The sequence below is a fragment of the Podarcis bocagei genome, assembly GCF_964188305.1.
Source record: "Podarcis bocagei genome assembly, chromosome: 3".
NCBI classification, from domain to species: Eukaryota; Metazoa; Chordata; class Lepidosauria; order Squamata; family Lacertidae; genus Podarcis; species Podarcis bocagei.
The window spans coordinates 87,587,539-87,605,707 of record NC_138127.1 but is presented as its reverse complement, the minus strand read 5'-3'; the positions used below and the strand labels follow the sequence as shown (position 1 = coordinate 87,605,707).

The following is an 18,169-nucleotide window of genomic DNA, read 5'->3' as shown; positions in this document are numbered from 1 at the left end:
AATAATAATAATAATAATAATAATAATAATAATAATAATAATATGCCCCCTCCAATATGACTGGGTTGCCCCAGCCACTCTGGGTGGCTCCCAACAAAAATTAGTAAAAATACAATACAACATGCATATGTTCTTCATCCAGTGGCAGAGACAGTGTGCCTCTGAATTCCAGTTGCTGGGGATCACAAGTGGGGAAACTGTTGTTGAGTTTGGCTTCTGCTGTTGAGCCTTCCATAGGCATCAGGTTGGCCACTGTGAGAAAAGAATGTTGGGCCAAATGGACTATCAGGCTGATTCAACAGAACCGGTTTGCAGAGCAGCCTTCAGAAAACACACACACACACACACACACACACACGGCTGGCACATCACTTTTACCATGACTGTGCAAGCTTTTGAAAAGGAAGCAGTTTGCTGTGTACTTTATCCCTCCACAAGTTGATCATTGGCTAAGCTACTGAGATACCCTTTCTTCAACAAAGAGACCTTTGGAAGATTGAACGCAGAGAGATTTGGCATTCTATTGAGAAGGGGGGGGGGTACAGTCAGAGCAGACACTGCCGCTCCGAAGTAGCTTAGAACCACGTATAGCAGCTCACGAGGGTTGTGCAAAACTTAGTTGGCATGATGTATTGAGCTATGCAAACTCATTTCCTTCCTCCGGCGCACTTTGCTATCAAGAGTCATGGAGAAGATGCTTGTGAACGTAAAGAAATGGGTAGAAGAAAACAGAGCTGCCTTCTTGCCTCCAGTATGCAATAAGCTCATGTAAGTTAATGGGTTTGTGTGTGGTTTTTTTATCAATGGAACATGTGCAGAATTTTCTCCTTCTCTTGAGGGTCGGACTCAATGCAATGGCTTACAAGAAAGGAGATTCTGACTAAACATGATGAAAAACTTCTGACAGTAAGAGCTGTTCGGCAGTGGAACAGACTCCCACGAGAAGTGGTGAATTCTCCTTTCTTGGAGGTTTTTAATCAGAGGTTGGATGGCCATCTGTCATGGATGCTTTAGTTGAGATTCTTGTATTGCATGGGGTTGGACTAGATGACCTGTGGGGTCCCTTCCAACTCGAAGATTCTAGGATTCTATAATTCGCTGTTCTATGTTTCTTTGAAAACAAAAATGTTGTTTTTCAATTCTTATGCAAATTAAAGAAGAGAAGAGAGTCACGGCTCAGTAGAGCAGCAATGCTTTGCATACGAAGAGTTCCAGGTGCAGCCCCTGGCATCTTCAGGTAAAACTGGGAGATTCCTCTGTCTGAAACCCTGGAGGACCACTTCCAGTCAATGTAGACAGTACTGAGTGGTCTGATTCAGTACAAGGCAGCTCCCTATGGTCCTTGAGTGAAATACTGTATATGTCTGTCAAAGGTCTTCAGTGTCTGGCCGAAACAGAAGCAATCAAACCTAAAGGCTGTTTTGCAGATTGAAAGCCATAGCTGTCAACATTAAGTACACAATAATTCTTGATTCTAAACATGTTTTGTAGTCTTTGTGGCATCACAGATGCACTGATAATAAACTTGTTGTATGCCTGTGGACAGCAGGTTGTAAGAGTGTACAACACTCCACAAATAATATTTTCCACACCTTAAAATAAAACACAGGTTCAGAATTATTATTATTATTATTATTATTATTATTATTATTATTATTATTATTATTATATTTATTTATTTATACCCCGCCCATCTGGCTGGGCTTCCCCAGCCACTCTGGGCGGCTTCCAACAAAATATTAAAATACAGTAATGCATCAAACATTAAAAGTTTCCCTAAACAGGGCTGCCTTCAGATGTCTTCTAAAAGTCTGGTAGGTGTTCTTCTCTTTGACATCTTGTGGGAGGGCATTCTACTGAGAAGGCCCTCTGCCTGGTTCCCTGTAGCTTCACTCTCACAGTGAGGGAACCACCAGAAGGCCCTCAGCACTGGACCTCAGTGTCTGGGCAGATCGATGGGGGTGGAGACGCTCCTTCAGATATACTGGACCAAGGCTGTTTTGAGAAGAACTCCAGGTTTTGAAGAAGCAAGCCATATAACTGGGAAACATGTTTGAGTTTTCCAGGCACCAAGAGGGTGGGAATAACATATAATAATCAAAGTGCAACAACAATTTTAGGATAGCTCAGAGGTGGGCTGTGCAACCACTGTTTGTTGTGGGGGAGAAGGGAAAGGAGAATGTTAGCCGCTTTGAGACTCCCTCGGGTAGTGATAAAGTGGGATATCAAATCCAAACTCCTCCTCCTCTTCTTCTTCTTCTGAATCCCACAGACTCAGGAAGACTCAGCTTGAATCTGAATTGAATTGAGGCCACTCCAACTTGCTCTGAGTAAATTGGGGGTGGTTTGAGCCCATTTGGAGCTTGGAACTCTGTCTAAGCTTGGCTGCCTGCCCCCCCATCCCTACCCCCCCCCCCCAGTGTTGCAAAACACCATATTAGGTGGATGCCAGTTTGGGAAGTTGTACTTTGCTCACTGAGAGCTCTATTTCCCAACCCAGATCTAAAGTCTCATTGAACACTATCCAATCACAGTGCTTGGGGAGAAGGATAGTGAAAACTTCAAAGTACAGCTCAGCTCTCAGTGGCTTCATTCTTTTGCAAGCTCCCTCTCTGAATGTTAGAAAGCAGGAATGTGGGAGAAATTTGATTCATTTCTCATGTAGAGGTGAAACTCACTAATTTACACTATTTGAAACAATACACGAGCATCCTTTGAAATTTGAACTTCTCCAAATTTTGCAGTGTTGTTTGTTGACCAAGTAAATTGTATAAAAGTGCACCTGTCAATGAAAATAGCATGCGGATATGCTTTTTATCAGGGAAGCCAGCCATGCAAAATTGTGCAAATAGGCAAGGTTGCATACAAAAATGCTGGTTTGAAGAGTCTTTACTCTTTTATCCTTTTATGCCTTAACTTATCATAGGTTTATGTTAAGAATTGGTTTTTTTTATTACCCTGCAGGCACCGCTATCAGCTCAATGTAATGTTTGTTGGTGGGCCAAACCAAAGGAAGGATTATCATATTGAAGAAGGAGAAGAGGTAACACATTGGGAAGTCTTTCATTTAGTGATTTGGGTACAATGTCCTCACATAGGCTTGCACTGTCTATGACGCAATGCCCTCTAGATGTTGTTGGACTACTACTTCCATCATGCTTGATCATTGGCTGCTCTGGCTGGGACTGATAGAGGAGTAAAAAGGTAAAGGTAAAGGTCCAGTTGTGACCGACTCTGGGGTTGCAGTGCTCATCTCGCTTTATTGGCTGAGGGAGCCAGCGTATAGCTTCCAGGTCTTCTGGCCAGCATGACTAAGCCGCTTCTGGCGAACCAGAGCCACACACAGAAACACCATTTACTTCCCCGGCAGAGTGGTACCTATTTATCTACTTGCACTTTGACATGCTTTTGAACTGTTAGGTTGGCAGGAGCAGGGACCGAGCAACGGGAGCTCACCCCGTTGCGGGAATTCAAACCACCGACCTTCTGATCGGCAAGTCCCAGGCTCTGTGGTTTAACCCACAGTGCCACCTGCGTCCTGATAGAGGAGTAGGGTACTACTATCATTAAGCTATTTTTTTAAAAGCGAGCATCTTAGCCTAGGCATAGGCAAACTTGGCCCTCTAGATGTTTTGGGACTACAACTCCCATCATCCCTAGCAAATAGGACCAGTGGTCAGGGATGATGGGAATCATAGTCCCAAAACATCTGGAGGGCTGAGTTTGCCTCTGCCTGGTCTTAGCATTCATAGCTCGCAGTTTCCCATGTATCCAATAGATGTCAGCATTTTCCCTCATATTGAATTTTTAAAACCACAGTTCATTTTTTTAAAAGATATTTATTAAGATTTTCAAAATATTACAAAATGAAAAAAGAAAAAAGAAAAATACAAAATAAAAGTAGTTAAAAACAACTCAATCTTTCCGTTACTTATCTTTCATTTGCTTGTTTCCCGGACCTCCTCGCGCCTCCCTTTTTTGTATTCCAATTCAGTTTGTTAGTTCAGCAAATCCTTCCCCTCTTTGTTTATCCTAGTGTTTAATCTTAAAATATTGTGACATTAAATTTTTACCTGTTAATAATCAATTTTTCATATTCCCTTATAATATTACAGCTAAAAACCACTTAATTTCTATCCAACATCATTCTAACATTCATTTTAAAACCACAGTTCAATACCGTAAACAGGTTCCCAAAACTGATTGTGTGGGCCCTGCGATATACATGAATCCCTTGCAGACTGTACATATGGCATTGTGATATGCATGCTTTAAATTAAGTTTTTCCCTCTCCTACACTGTAGTTGTTCTACCAGCTGGAAGGAGATATGTGCCTGAAGATAATAGAGAATGGAAAACACAAGGATATCTACATTAAAGAAGGAGAGGTAAACATAGGCTTGTAAATGGTTAATGGAAAATGGGTGGGGGAAATATGTGCATAAAGCAAGGGTATATTTGTCATAGTTCTCTCTGCTGAAGAAACAAGCCACATTTTCCATTGACTTGTGGCTTACTTCTTCAGTTATAGGGTTAGGCTTAGCTATAGGAACGTTTGCATGAAAAGAAAAGTAAGCAAACAGAATGAGCTCTGGGTGCGCCTGGAGTCCTCCCCTTATCATGCATATAGCATACCCTCCAACATTTCTCCGATATAACCTCTGTATCCTCCATCCAGACAAGCAAGAGGTATTATCAGAGTTCAAGGACACATTCCAGCCAGAAAACATTCAGGGGGCGAAACAAGGCCAGTGTATGGCCTGAGGAGAATTCTGAGGGCCAGATAGAGCAGGATTTGGCCCCCAAGCCTAAGGTTCCCCACTCCCGCCATGAAGTATGGCAACTGTTTCCACTTCCTTTCTTTTCTTTTTCTGGGCAGATGTTCCTATTACCAGCCAGGATACCACATTCTCCTCAGAGATTTGCAAACACTGTGGGATTGGTTATTGAGAGAAAAAGATTAAAGACTGAAACCGATGGACTCAGGTGAAATATAATCTTCTTAAAACTCTGACTCTATTACCTTGAGCAACTTTGAGAACAATTTTGGTTCAAAAAAAGTGGCATACAAATACTGTAGTATAAATATAGTACTTATGCAATATGTAACCTCCCCGGGGCACAAACCTGGGCAGTGTGTAAGGAGGTCCTGGGCTGCCCAGATGATAAGACCCCCCTTTCGGCCTCGCTGATGTGGTCCAAAGGAAAGTAGAGCAATATGCTTGGCTGCTGGAGTTACCAGAAGGAGGCGTACAAGGCACCATCCAACTGTCTTAGGGCCTTCACTCTGGGTTTGTGTAGGGTTTACTCCTTAGCATTTTCTTCTCCCAACCATATCCCACAAGGCAACGAAGGTTTAGGATCAGAGTATTCCTTCTCCTCGATGGGTCACCTTCCCAGGTTGATGAGCCCCATCTGCTCCTCACTTCCTTCTTCAGCCCATGCAGAAACCACCTTCTTGTACATTGAACCCTCCATTGGTCGCAGAGCCTGTCTACACATTCGGGGGGGAGTCCCTAACTCACTGAGGGTTTGAGACCCATCAACTACCCTCACCTGGTTTAGCTGGTGTGGCCGCAGGCTGACGCATGCTGGCAGCTTCTAGGAGTCACAGGTGATATCTGAGTGTAGGATGGAGATCAAAGTGGGACAAACTAGCCCATAAGGAGCACAATGCGTGTGGGTGTCCCCCATAGGTACTACCCCTCCTGTAACATCCTACACATCCCATGGAGCTCACTTCAGTGCTGATAAAGCAGCGATTTGACTTCACCCCTGGAGGCACACTGCACTGTCTCTCTAGACAGATGGATGCCAACAAGTATGCAATGTGTAGTAAATAACATATTGAGGAAAGAGTCATAGATCAGTGGGACAGGACATATTTGCACACAGAGGGTCTGCTATCTCTAGGTTGGGCTGGAAATGTCCTCAGTTTCAAACCCTGGAGATCTTCTGCCCATCAGTGCACACAATACTGTGCTTAATGACAAGGATGTGCTGCCATGTATTTGAATTAACTGAAGTCCAATCTAAGCTGAAATCAGATTTCAAGATTCTCAGTGGTGCCGAATTTTATTATCCTACCCAGTGCAGATAAGTTCAAATCAAAGCATCATACGTTTGTTTGTTTTTACCAGTGCATAATATTTTGAAACACATTTAGAGAGTAAAATAACACAGCCTTCCATTTTATATGATACAACCACTTAATGCAATTCCTCCCCCACCCTTTTGTCAGATACTACGTTGGAGAATCAACCAATGTCCTTTTTGAGAGATGGTTTTACTGTGAAGACCTTGGCACACAACTTATCCCAATAATCCAAGAGTAAGTCTTCTCCATTTTATTGCATTGGGTTGTATCCAAATAACTTTTATTCAGAGCTGACCCACTGAAATTAATGGGCCCAAGTTGTATTATTATTATTATTATTATTATTATTATTATTATTATTATTATTATTTTCCCCAGCCACTCTGGACAGCTCCCAACAAAATATTAAAAACACAGTAAAATGTCAGCCATTAGAAACTTCCCTTAAGAAAGTCAAATAGTTGTTTATCTGTTTGACATCTGTTGGGAGGGCTTTCCACAGGGCAGGTGCCACTACCAAGAAGGCCCTCTGCCTAGTTCCCTGTTGCTTCACTTCTCACAGAGGGAGTGGGAAAGCAAGCATGCATTTGTAATGTCGCCCAGACATACAATTTGGTTACCTATATTAGTCTGAAAAGTTTTACTCCTTTAACATTTGTCATTCCAGGTTTTTCAGCTCAAGGCAGTATCAGACTGGAAAACCCAATCCAGGTAATATAAACTGATTTCAAAACCAAAGCAATTATTCAACAAGCAATAATATGGGGGGGGGGGGTTACCTTAAGGAAAGCTTAATTAACAACAACAAAAACACTATTATTACTGGCTGTACTGGCTGTGCACACATGACACATTCAAAGCTCACAGACCTTGGGAATCCTGGGAACTTTAGTTTACCACTCACAGAGCTACTATTCCCAATCTCAGCACCCTTAACAGTTTTCAGGATTTGGGGATGGCGGTGGATGTGATTTAAATGTGTGGTATGTACAGAACCACTGTCTCTCTTTAAACACTTCTCCAAATGAAATAACTTCTTCAGGAGAAATGCTAACTTTCTTCTCTCTTTTTCTCTTAACTGAGACTCTGCCAGAATTAAAGGGTAGAGACAACAGAGAGATAGATTTATTGCCTAGCTTTCTCTGGGCTTTTCAGAATCTCAAAAATTAAAAGAAATAGCTTTCTAACAAAGCTTTTCATAAGAAAGTGGAAAACTTTGCTCTGGAGTGTTTGTGCTTCCTCTGACAGCTTCAATAAACTTGTGCAAAAGGTTCTCGGTGGTTCAGTTCAATTCCCATGGTGAAATATTAGGAGAGCTCTTAGGGATGATTGTTTGCACACGGCCCCATGGGGCGGCTTCCATGGTTAAGAGTATTACAAAGCAAAAGAGGAGCTATTGTGCTTTGTCTAAGGTGTTTATTCCCCCCCTTAAAAACTCTTATGAGAGTATTTCTCTCTCCTTTATTATATTAACAATAACAAAACCACTTGTGTTTATTTCTAGATACAAAGAAGCTAGACTACTTGAAGCCGGTTTGTCTCTTAAGCTTGACACAACAGACAGAGTAGATTAAAAAACAGCAAATGCTATAATTGCATTTTAGCAACAGCCATTGGGTTTTACAGTGGTTTATCCCAGGGGGCGCTATGGGTTAAACCACAGAGCCTAGGACTTGCCGATCAGAAGGTTGGCGGTTTGAATCCCCATTACGGGGTGAGCTCAGTTGCTCGGTCCCTGCTCCTGCCAACCTAGCAGTTTGAATGCACGTCAAAGTGCAAGTAGATAAATAGGTACCACTCCAGCAGGAAGGTAAACGGCGTTTCTGTGCACTGCTCTGGTTCGCCAGAAGCAATTTAGTTATGCTGGCCACATGAACCGGAAGCTGTACGCCAGCTCCCTTGGCCAATAAAGTGAGATGAGCGTCGCAACCCCAGAGTCAGTCACGACTGGACCTAATGGTCAGGGGTCCCTTTACCTTATTATCCCAGGGATGGAGAAGCTGTAAGCCTCCCATATGTTGTTGTCCTCTGGTTCCCATCAGCCCCCAACCAGCAAGGTCAGGGATGATGTGAGCTGTAGTTCAGCAAAACATCTGGAAAGCCATGGGATCCCCATTCCTAGTTCACCCCTAACTGGGTTCTACACTAGAACTAGTGGTAATCTTTTGGCTGCCACCAAAATGGGAGTGACACACAGATTCCTTCCCCTTCTTTAAAGATCTAGTAGAAGTGACCTCGTGTCATGCATGCCATCCATTCGTATTATACCCTGGGATGTGATCATGTGAGTTCACTATCTCTCAACCCAAGCAGGGTTGCTATGGAGTTAAAATGATGGAGGAGAGGAGGAGAAAGGTTTAAGCTGCTCTGGGCAGCCTTGAATGAAAGGTAGGAGGGAAATGCAAGAAAAATAGCTGTTTGTTGCAAGAAGAAAACCATCATCTTTGTGACCTGTTTTCTGCATCAGTTGTTCATTTAGCTAAGTGCAGTCATCCTTGCTGTTCAAGGATGTTAATGTACATGACAAGTTCCTGGAATAAGGGTGGGTGAATCTGCCCATTTTGGTTTCAGTTTCTCATTTTTCAAATCATTTCACATGTCTATATCAGTCTGTGATTTCTTTTAAAAAAAACATGCCCATGAAAATCATCATCATTTTAATGAAATTTCCTCCTTTTATCTGCAATTTTGCCTGGCATACACATTTTTTTTTTTGCAAAGCAATTTTGCATTTTATATGTTGTTTTCAGGAGCATATGCCTTTTGATGCACACTTTAATATACACATTTTTGTATGCATCATTTGGTTGGGGAACTGCATTGTAAAAAGTAGACAAGTGCCGATCTTGAATATTTGCATGTTGTTCAGGAACTTCCAGTTAGGTAGGTTTACATTGCAAGTCCTCACTAAACTGAATTTCATCTCCAGCTCTACCTCTAAGACACAACTAGATGCAGCAGCCATCGGAGGAGGGGGTAGGCAGGGCTACGTTGCTCACCTGCATTCCCAACGCTGAGCATTCCTGAGAGGAGGAAAGGTGAGACACAGGGTAGGGAGTTCAGTGAAGAAGAAGAAGAAGAAGAAGAAGAAGAAGAAGAAGAAGAAGAAGAAGAGGAGGAGGAGGAGGAGGAGGAGGAGGAGGAGGAGGAGGAGGAGGAGGAGGAGTTTGGAGGAGGAGGAGTTTGGATTTGATATCCTCCTTTATCACTACCCGAAGGAGTCTCAAAGCGGCTAACATTCTCCTTTCCCTTCCTCCCCCACAACAAACACTCTGTGAGGTGAGTAGGGCAGAGAGACTTCAGAGAAATGTGACTAGCCCAAGGTCACCCAGCAGCTGCATGTGGAGGAGCAGAGACGCAAACCCGGTTCACCAGATTACGAGTCTACTGCTCTTAACAACTACACCACTCTGGCTCCCAGTGAGGTGCAAACATGGTGGCAGGAGCACTGGTCTACCTCTGCTAAGCCTCTTCCTTCCTCAGAACTAACAGTGACTCTTGGCGTTGGGAAGGCAGGTGTTGGGAAGAAGCTGCCCAGCTTGTGCTCCTCCACCGTGCATGAAGTGTTGGCCTGAGGGTTTTTAAAATTAAAAGACCTTAGAGGCCAGTTACCAGGAATAGCATTTTCTTGCCAGAGATTTGCAGAGTTTTAACAAGTTTCTTATCTGTTTGGGTTTTTTTTTTTAACTATAAATTTGGGTGCCATGTCTTTGTTATTCCCAGTGCAGTACATTTTTTCCACATCTAAACCTGATCTGCAAAAACAATTATACAGGATACAGGAAGGTTTTCAAGTAGGCCAAATGAACGCAATCCCAGGACCCCTGGCTGACTATACTACTGATGCTTACCTAATGTGCTTCACAACTACTTGGGCTACCAGAGACGTTGCATTTTTCTGCATCTTATTTGGACAATTACCAAAAAAGCACCCCAGGGACATGTTTTGGAGAAGAAAATGGGAGTGTGGGAGAAGATTTCACCTTTGCATTGAGTTAAGAGACTGAAGTTAATTTCACAGGGTGCGGAACTGTGAACCTCAGAACAGGATTTGAAAGGGCAGAGAGTGTTTCAGACTGTTTCAAAACAATCAGGAAATGCAGGGTATTAAATTTTGAAGTGCTGCGTAATCAGTTTTGCTCCATATTGGCCAAGAGAATCCCTAGAAGGCATTTGAATGCCCAGTAGGGAGGTAATGAGTAGTGGCAGTAAACGTGTCTGCTTAATGTTGTCTGTATTTATGACAAAGCAGGAGTTGAAAGACCTAATGGGTGGCAGGTTTAAAGAAGCTGGTGAAGGGCAGGAGAAGCTGTCATGGACTGTTAGATAATTTGAAATTTGGCCCTTGTCCTTTGCTACCCGTATGTTTGAATCTTCTGAAACACCAAGCATTAATATGACAATATCACATGTGCTTACAATAAGCTTTCTGATGGGCTAACACCTGTCGCCACTTCCAAAACAATCAGAAATATATATATATCTTTTCTACCTCTAGATTTTCTTTATTTTTAGATGAACTTTTGAAAGAAATGCCTTTCCCCTTAAACGAAGCCAAGGTCATGGATCCTTTTTCCTTTCAAGGCTGGCTGAACGATCATCGTGAAGAGATAGATCAGAAGAAATCCTTCAGACTTTTTGGAGACAGCTCTGAAACTGAGGTAGAAAAAACTTGAGTACTTTGAAAAGGAGGAGTTGAGTGAATTATTTTTTCAAGTGAACAGGCAGCCTCCTGTGTAGAAGTGTTTTTTATATCTTATCCAGGGGCAGGGAATAAATGATATGCAATGTTCCTCAAGGATAATCTAGCCTGAAGATGTCCATTCTCTCTTACTTCTCTTGTCCTTGGACAAGGATGAGGAATCTCTGCCCAATCTCTGTTGGACTCCCAGTAGATGAAGGCAGCTGTAGTCAAGCCATGTCTGGAAGACTGCAGGTTCCCAAACCCTGCACTAGGAGAAACTCTATAGCAGTTGTATGCCCAACAGCCGTTCTAGGGAGCTATACAGATTCCTGCTAATACACAAACTGATTTACACCAGTACTTCTGAGGAACACTGATTTAGTCATCAAGAGACCAAACAAGTGACGTTAAATGTGCCTTTTCAGTTAACATTAAACATAAATAAAAATAGAAATTTATATAACTTATTCAAAGTGTTGGTGCTGACCTTTAAAGCCCTAAACAGCCTTGGCCCTGTATTCCTAAAGGAGCATCTCAACCCCATCGTTCTGCCCAGATATTGAGGTTCAGCTCTGAGGACCTTCTAGTGGTTCCCTCACTGCAAGAAATGAGGTTACAGGGATCCAGGCAGAGGGCCTTCTCAGTAGTGGCTCTCTCCATGTGGAACATCCTCCAGTCAGATGTCAAGGAGATAAATAACTATACAACTTTTAGAAGAAATCTGAAGGCAGCCCTGTTCAGGGAAGTTTTTAATGTTTGACGTTTTATTATGATTTTATATTTGTTGGAAGCCACCCAGAGTGGCTGGGGAAACCCAGCCAGATGGGTGGGAAACAAATAATAAAATTATTATTATTATTACTATATACCTCTAATAATCAAGTCTGATTTGAGGTGGTTTACAATGTCGGAAAAATCCCCCACATGGATGCATCTTCTATTGATGATGTTGCTTTCCTCACAAAAGTGACCAAAATCAACTTACAAAAACAATAAATCATTAAACAAAGTGCCCATAGTCTCCTGGAGCTGGGACAAGATGTGCAGAGCATTGCTGAAAAGACCAGTGCCGTCAAGGTTAACCATTGGGATCTGCCCCTAACTTCTAAACAGGGATTAAGAGGAATGAGAAGAGAAAAATAAATGAGGAACCACAGCTGTTTGAAGTCCAGAAAAAGATTCCCATTAAGTTCAAGTGCAAGCCTCTGGCGAAAGGAAAACTCACTGTCTGTCCCAAGAGTGGTGTGCGCTATGGATAAAAGCAGAAAGCTATTAGTGGGAGGATCAGAAGAGTACAGGAGCAAAGACCATAGAGGTGAAGAGAGAGAGAGAAATGTGTAGATGTGATCTGTTACATTTTGTTTTTACTTTCTGGTATACAAAGCCTTTGGCAAGGTTAATGCATCTTCTCACAATTTCCGTTAAATAATTTTACATTGACACAAATGTTTCTCATAGTAACACATTGGATTTTCTTGGTTTGTTGCCCAGGTTATAATTTTTGGACCAGGAATAGCCAAAGAGGGAGGAAAGAATGCAGATGTATGGCTATGGCAGCTGGTATGTGATGCTAGTTCCATTTCACACTAACTATGTAGGTAGGGTAAAAAGGTAAATGACCCCTGGAAGGTTAAGTCCAGTCAAAGGCGACTATGGGCAGCACTGATCTCACTTCAGGCCCAGGGAGCCGGTGTTTCCGCACTGGCAATACTGTATTTTTTGCTCTATAAGACACACTTTTTCCCCTCCAAAAATTAAGGGGAAATGTTTGTGCGTCTTATGGAGCGAATGGCTTCGCGTTGCTTTTGCTGAAGCCTGGAGAGCAAGAGGAGTCGGTGCACACTAACCCCTCTCACTCTCCAGGCTTCAGGGATAGCTGCCCGGAGCCTCCGGAGCGCAGCAGGAGCTCCCGCTGCACTCTGGAGGCTTCGTGTTGCTTTTGCTGAAGCCAGGAGAGCAAGATTCTCCTGGCTTCAGGGATAGCCGCAGTGGGAGGAAAAATGGAAGGGGCTCCACTTTTCCTTCCACTTCGCTGAAGGTTCGCTGTGCAGAGAGGGAGAGAATTTTTTTTTCTTGTTCTCCCCCTCTAAAACTAGGTGCATCTTATGGCCGGGTGCATCCTATAGAGCGAAAAATACGGTAATTCTTCCATCGAACAAGCAATGGAAATAAATGAGGTGTGTGCACTGATCATAAGTGGCTCAACAGGTAGGATAGAACTGCTATGGTAGCTTCTGGGGTAGCCAGTTGCTTAGCTGGAGAGAGAGCAGCAAGGTGACATAGAGGCTGGCATGCTGCAAAGCCAATCCAATGTTTGGTCATGTCTCCCCCAACCCTACCCCACAGCCTTGTCCCTTTTCCTCCTAGCAAGCAATAACAACACACTTGTCAGAAAGCAAGCATAGCTGCTCTGCCCCACTCGGTGAAGCCTCCATGGGCAGAGGATTCAGCTGTGGGTTCGAGTTTGGCTCAGGAGAAAAGTCTTTCACTCCAGGGGTTACAGATGACGCTGGGACACCCTCATCAATGCTGCAGTTGGACTGAGGCAGTGGGGTTCACCCTTGGGTTCCTCAGCAGTTTCTGAACCTAGTCTACTGTTGATGCTGGCTATGCCTCAGTTTAAGAATATATGATGATTATTGCTGGATCTGGTCAAAAGTCCTTATAGCCCAGTTGTCCCATTGGCAGCCCACAAGCACAACCTGAGTGTAAAAGCATTCTCCCTACCTGCCCATTTGAAATAATTCTGCTCATGCAAGACCTCCATTAGTTCTCACAGGAATGAAATGGCTCACAGAGCATCATTCTTACAAGAATGATATGAACCCTTTTTAGTAGTGTATTCATGGTTTTCCTTGTAGTAATGTCAGTCTGGAGGATATTCTTGAGAGTCCCATGGACTGCAAGAAGATCAAACCTATCCATTCTGAAGGAAATTGGCCCTGAGTGCTCACTGGAAGGACAGATCCTGAAGCTGAGGCTCCAATACTTTGGCCACCTCATGAGAAGAGAAGACTCCTTGGAAAAAACCCTTATGTTGGGAAGGTTTGAGGGCACAAGGAGAAGGGGATGACAGAGGACGAGATGGTTGGACAGTGTTCTCGAAGCTATCAGCATGTTTTTGACCAAACTGCAGGAGGCAGTGGAAGACAGGAGTACCTGGCGTGCTCTGGTCCATGGGGTCATGAAGAGTCGGACACAACTAAATGACTAAACAACAACACAATGTCAGTCTAGTCCCTGTTGGCTTGGTGAGCAACTTTTCAGGTCCTGGAAAGTATTTCAAGGATCTGGTGAGAAGACTGAAAAATACCTCGAACGACCAAGTGCTGTATTTTCAGGCTGACATATCTGTCAGCACACTGCTAGCTTAGTTGATTAACAATGCCACAGACGTGGGTCGCCTCATGACAGCTTCATTATGTGGAGCTGTGGGCTGCAAAACTCAGTCTGATTGCTACTTCTCACAGTGCATCTATACTGGGTAGCAGGGGAGTTTTTCTGTTGGCTTTACTATGGAAGTTAAGCCTCACTCAGTCCCCCCCCCCTTATTTCAATTCAAATAGTTCCACAAATGAAAAGGTCAGCTATCACTACAGAATTCCAGGGAGAGGTGAACAGCTTTCCCCCAAAGTTCTACATCGACTCACATTATTGGTCTCAATTCTCCCCCCGCCCTGCAAGTAATGAGCCCTAAACTGATCAAAACAAAGGAGAACCTTTTCACTGTATACTAGGTTTGCACAACTTGTGATGCACTAAATCATTTTTTCTCAGTCAAAGGGGGCATATGAAGAACTTGGTGTGGAGCGTGTGTAATGTACAATATTCTAATGTACAATATAAGTAAACAAATTTAAAGTTACGAAATTTCAATCTATTTGAAAAATTCAAATTAAATAAATACGCGAACTGGGATTGAAGGGGGTGTGGCATCTTTTTTATGTTAGCTAAAAGGGGACATGGACTGAAAAAAAGTTGAGAAACACTGTAGTAAATGAAACATCTCCCACCACCAGCCAAATCTAGGTTCTTGTCCCAATGACCATTCAGTTTATTCATGTCCCAGAAAGAGGAGAACCAAGGATGTCTATCAAGCCTGTGGCATATAGTTGTTAATGACTAGTTTGGGTCACAAGCCCTGCTATTACAGAATTAATTGATTTGTTTATTTTCCAGATCACTAGATTACTGATGATTTGGTTAGACTGACTGATTAGTTCATTAAGATATACTTCCTAGTTTGTGGCTGCTAATAACAGTCCAGGACGAATTAAAAGCCTGTCTTTTGTTCCTGCCTTTTCAGGAAGGAACATCTGTTGTTACTGCTGACAGTAATACCCTGTGTCTAGCAAATGGAGACAGCCTTCTCATTCCACAACAGACTGCGTAAGTATACAACAGTATGTGAGGTTGGCCACCTTTTGCAAATGGCCACCTCCTCTCACTCAGAATATTGGTACATCACTACTCCTTCTGCTTTCTATTCATGGAACATTCATTTAGTTTCTACACCAGGGGTAGCAATTATTTATTTATTTTGCTGAACTACAGCTCCCATCATTCCTAACCATGATGACTGAGGCTGGTGGACAATGTTCAACAACATCTGAAGGACACCATATTGGCTACCCCTGTTTGTGTGTAGTGGCACCAGTATTTTGTAACACTGTTCCTACTGAAATCAGACAGGTGCTGCCATTTTGATATTTTTGATACCAAAAGATATTTTGTTTCACCAGGCCTTCTCAGATAATTTATTTGTTTCACTGTTGGCTATTTCCCCTATACAGTCGTACCTTGGAAGTCGAACGGAATCCGTTCCGGAAGTCCATTTGACTTCCAAAACGTTCAGAAACCAAGGCGTTGCTTCCGATTGGCTCCAGGAAGTTCCTGCAGCCAATCAGAAGCTGCAGAACCCATGCTGGATGTTTGGGTTCCAAAGAACATTTTCAAACTGGAACACTCATTTCTGGGTTTGTAGCGTTCGGGAGCCAAAACGTTCGAGTTGCAAGGCATTCATTCAACTTCTGAGGTACGACTGTATTTTAGTATTTAAGTTTTAATTATACACCATGGTATTATTATTATTATTATTATTATTATTATTATTATTATTATTATTATTGAATTGGTGGTCCTAAGATCTATGGGTATAGGGTGGTATGCAAATTTAATAAATATATAAAATAAAATAAAAATATTTCCCATTTATTTATTTATTTATTAAAATGATTGCTTGATGGGACATTCTTCAGAGTGACGATAGCCAAGTCCGCTCACCCTCTCGGTGCGGCAGTGTTGCGGGATGGCAGAGGCTATTCTAAGACCTTTGATGAGGGATTTGAGGATGGTGTCCTACCCTGATAGGTGGCCTGGGCATATCACGAGCCAGATCCTAGCCTGCGCCAGGAATTGGCGAATGGTCATAGTTGTCAAAGTTTCCCTTTTTTAAAGGGAAATTCCCTCATTCCGAATAGGATTCCTCGCAAGAAAAGGGAAAAGTTGACAGCTATACGAATGAGGGTTCAGGCTTGGACAATGGGCTGGGCCAGGGGTGGGGGTGGAGCTGGCAGAGCAAGAAGGCTTCCCTCAGGTCTGTGTCCAGGCAATTTGAACAGCCTCAGCTTGGAGCCCTACCTTGCTTTTCCTCGTCGGGTTCCTCTCATCGAGTCCATTGTTGGAGCATCAGATTGTCTGCCTCGCCTGCCCCAGTGGAATCATGATAGCCAAATATTTTGTGAGGGTTTTTGTTTTGCTTTTTGTAACTTTGTTTCACAAATCGAATACAAAGCTTGAGATTTTGTCTGCAATACACATTTACATCAGAGTAAACCTCACTGATATCAGTGGGGATTTCTTCTGGGTGATATAGGTTTGTGTTGTCTGTCTCAAACTAAGCATTCCCAACACTGCCATTCCACTCCTGTTTTATGGAATGCTTTTTACCTTTAATCTACTAAACTAGAAAGGTGGCTGTTATGTACTGAGTTGAATAGGATTCAGAATGCAGCAGTCTGATTGGTCCTAGAACAATAGGGTCCAGAATGCAGCAGTCTGATTGGTCCACAGGAGCCACCCAATCCAGCTCCAGGTGGAAGTGAATCCGCAACCTGATTGGCCTTCAGGTGAATCCCGGAATCAGCCAATCACGTGGGGCCCATTATGTAAATAATGTATGTAAAGCAGACATTCTGGGGGAACTTCCATTCCTCCTCACCACTATGAGCTGAATGAAGAGCATGAAATCCACTCTCAGAGTATATTTCAGTGGCAGTGATACAGCACCGGAAAGGCAAGGAGGCTTACCTCTGTCCCATATTCAGGAAGACCACCGGCTTTCAGGTTCCTGTCCTATGCCCTAATAATTTGTGACCCACACTCCATAGATTGCTTTCCTATTTAGAATTAATGTGCTCCGTACGTTTTACAGTTGGCAGAGCCCGGCTCTATGATGGGGAATTGACACCTAGGATCTCATTGCTATGAACTGCATTGAATCCCCCCCCCCCATGTTTAATCTACACAAATCCCTGGTGAAATGTTCATTCTCAGTCATGGCAGTCCAGTCTCATTACAACAATCTAATGCTTCCACTTATTTTGGCAACACTCTGTATAGCTGACTGCTCAATTAAGCAATGACATTTTCCCTAAACTACAATTTTACTTCTTTCCATTCTGCTAGTGACCAGTAATTAAATTCAGGAGCAGGAGGTGAAGTGAGAGGCGGACGGGATTTGGTATTTGGTAAAAAGTGTTCCGCATCCTCAGAAATTCTTCTAGCATTGTCAACAAGCAATGAATAACCTAAAGGGAGAGTTTATTGTTATCGGGCAATTAACGCTTAGAGTCAATCTGAAAAGATTAACTGATGTGGTTTAAAAAACAGCCGGATCAGTGGAGGGTTGCGTGTCTGCCATTCAGTCCCATTCTCTGTTTTGTTTTGAAGGTTTCAGTGGAAGAGAGCTGAAGGATCCATTGCTCTTTCCGTTATTCAGGATCCTGCACGGAAAAGACCCTATACCTGAGTTGCTGGCAAGACTGATTAATAAAAGACTGATAAAATGTTTTATATGAGCACTGCAATCTCAGAAGAAGAAGAAGAAGAAGAAGAAGAAGAAGAAGAAGAAGAAGAAGAAGAAGAAGAAGAAGAAGAAGAAGAAGAGTCATTAATCTTGAATCCACACATCTAAAACTATATGAAACCATTTAAACAGTCATAGATTTCCCCAAATAATCCTAGGAATGGTAGTTTTTTAAAGTTGCCACAGCTCCCTGGGAAGAGGGATTGATTGTTAAACGACTCTGAAATTGTAGCTCTGGGAAGGAATAGGAGAGTTTACAAGCAACTCTCAGCACCCTTAATAAACTAAAGGGCAACTTATA

The 18,169-nt window shown here is 42.8% G+C and overlaps 1 protein-coding gene across 3 annotated transcripts; it reads left to right on the top strand.

Annotated features, from left to right (window-relative positions):
- Positions 1–518: 518 nt before the first annotated feature.
- Positions 519–18,165, top strand: HAAO (3-hydroxyanthranilate 3,4-dioxygenase). Of its 3 annotated transcripts, none has more exons than XM_081186113.1 (10): positions 519–768; positions 2,965–3,043; positions 4,305–4,388; positions 4,880–4,986; positions 6,242–6,331; positions 6,765–6,808; positions 10,613–10,758; positions 12,273–12,341; positions 15,088–15,170; positions 17,782–18,165. In XM_081186113.1, exons 1-10 carry the CDS (start codon positions 686–688, stop codon positions 17,858–17,860), a joined length of 864 nt encoding a protein of 287 aa, XP_081042239.1. In that variant the 5' UTR covers positions 519–685; the 3' UTR covers positions 17,861–18,165. The 3 variants fall into 3 exon arrangements, with proteins under 3 accessions (XP_081042239.1, XP_081042240.1, XP_081042238.1); XM_081186112.1 differs by having other exon boundaries at positions 520–768; positions 17,733–17,852; XM_081186114.1 differs by lacking the exon at positions 6,242–6,331 and having other exon boundaries at positions 17,733–17,852.
- The last annotated feature ends 4 nt before the right edge of the window (positions 18,166–18,169 follow it).

What these genes read in the sequence shown, in the direction of transcription:
- HAAO (XM_081186113.1), top strand. Translation starts at nt 686, where the DNA reads ATGGAGAAGATGCTTGTGAACGTAAAGAAATGGGTAGAAGAAAACAGA. An exon ending in TCTACATTAAAGAAGGAGAG is followed by an intron (nt 4,389 to 4,879) that starts GTAAACATAGGC and finishes TTTTCTGGGCAG; the next exon opens with ATGTTCCTATTACCAGCCAG. An exon ending in GAGACAGCTCTGAAACTGAG is followed by an intron (nt 10,759 to 12,272) that starts GTAGAAAAAACT and finishes TTTGTTGCCCAG; the next exon opens with GTTATAATTTTTGGACCAGG.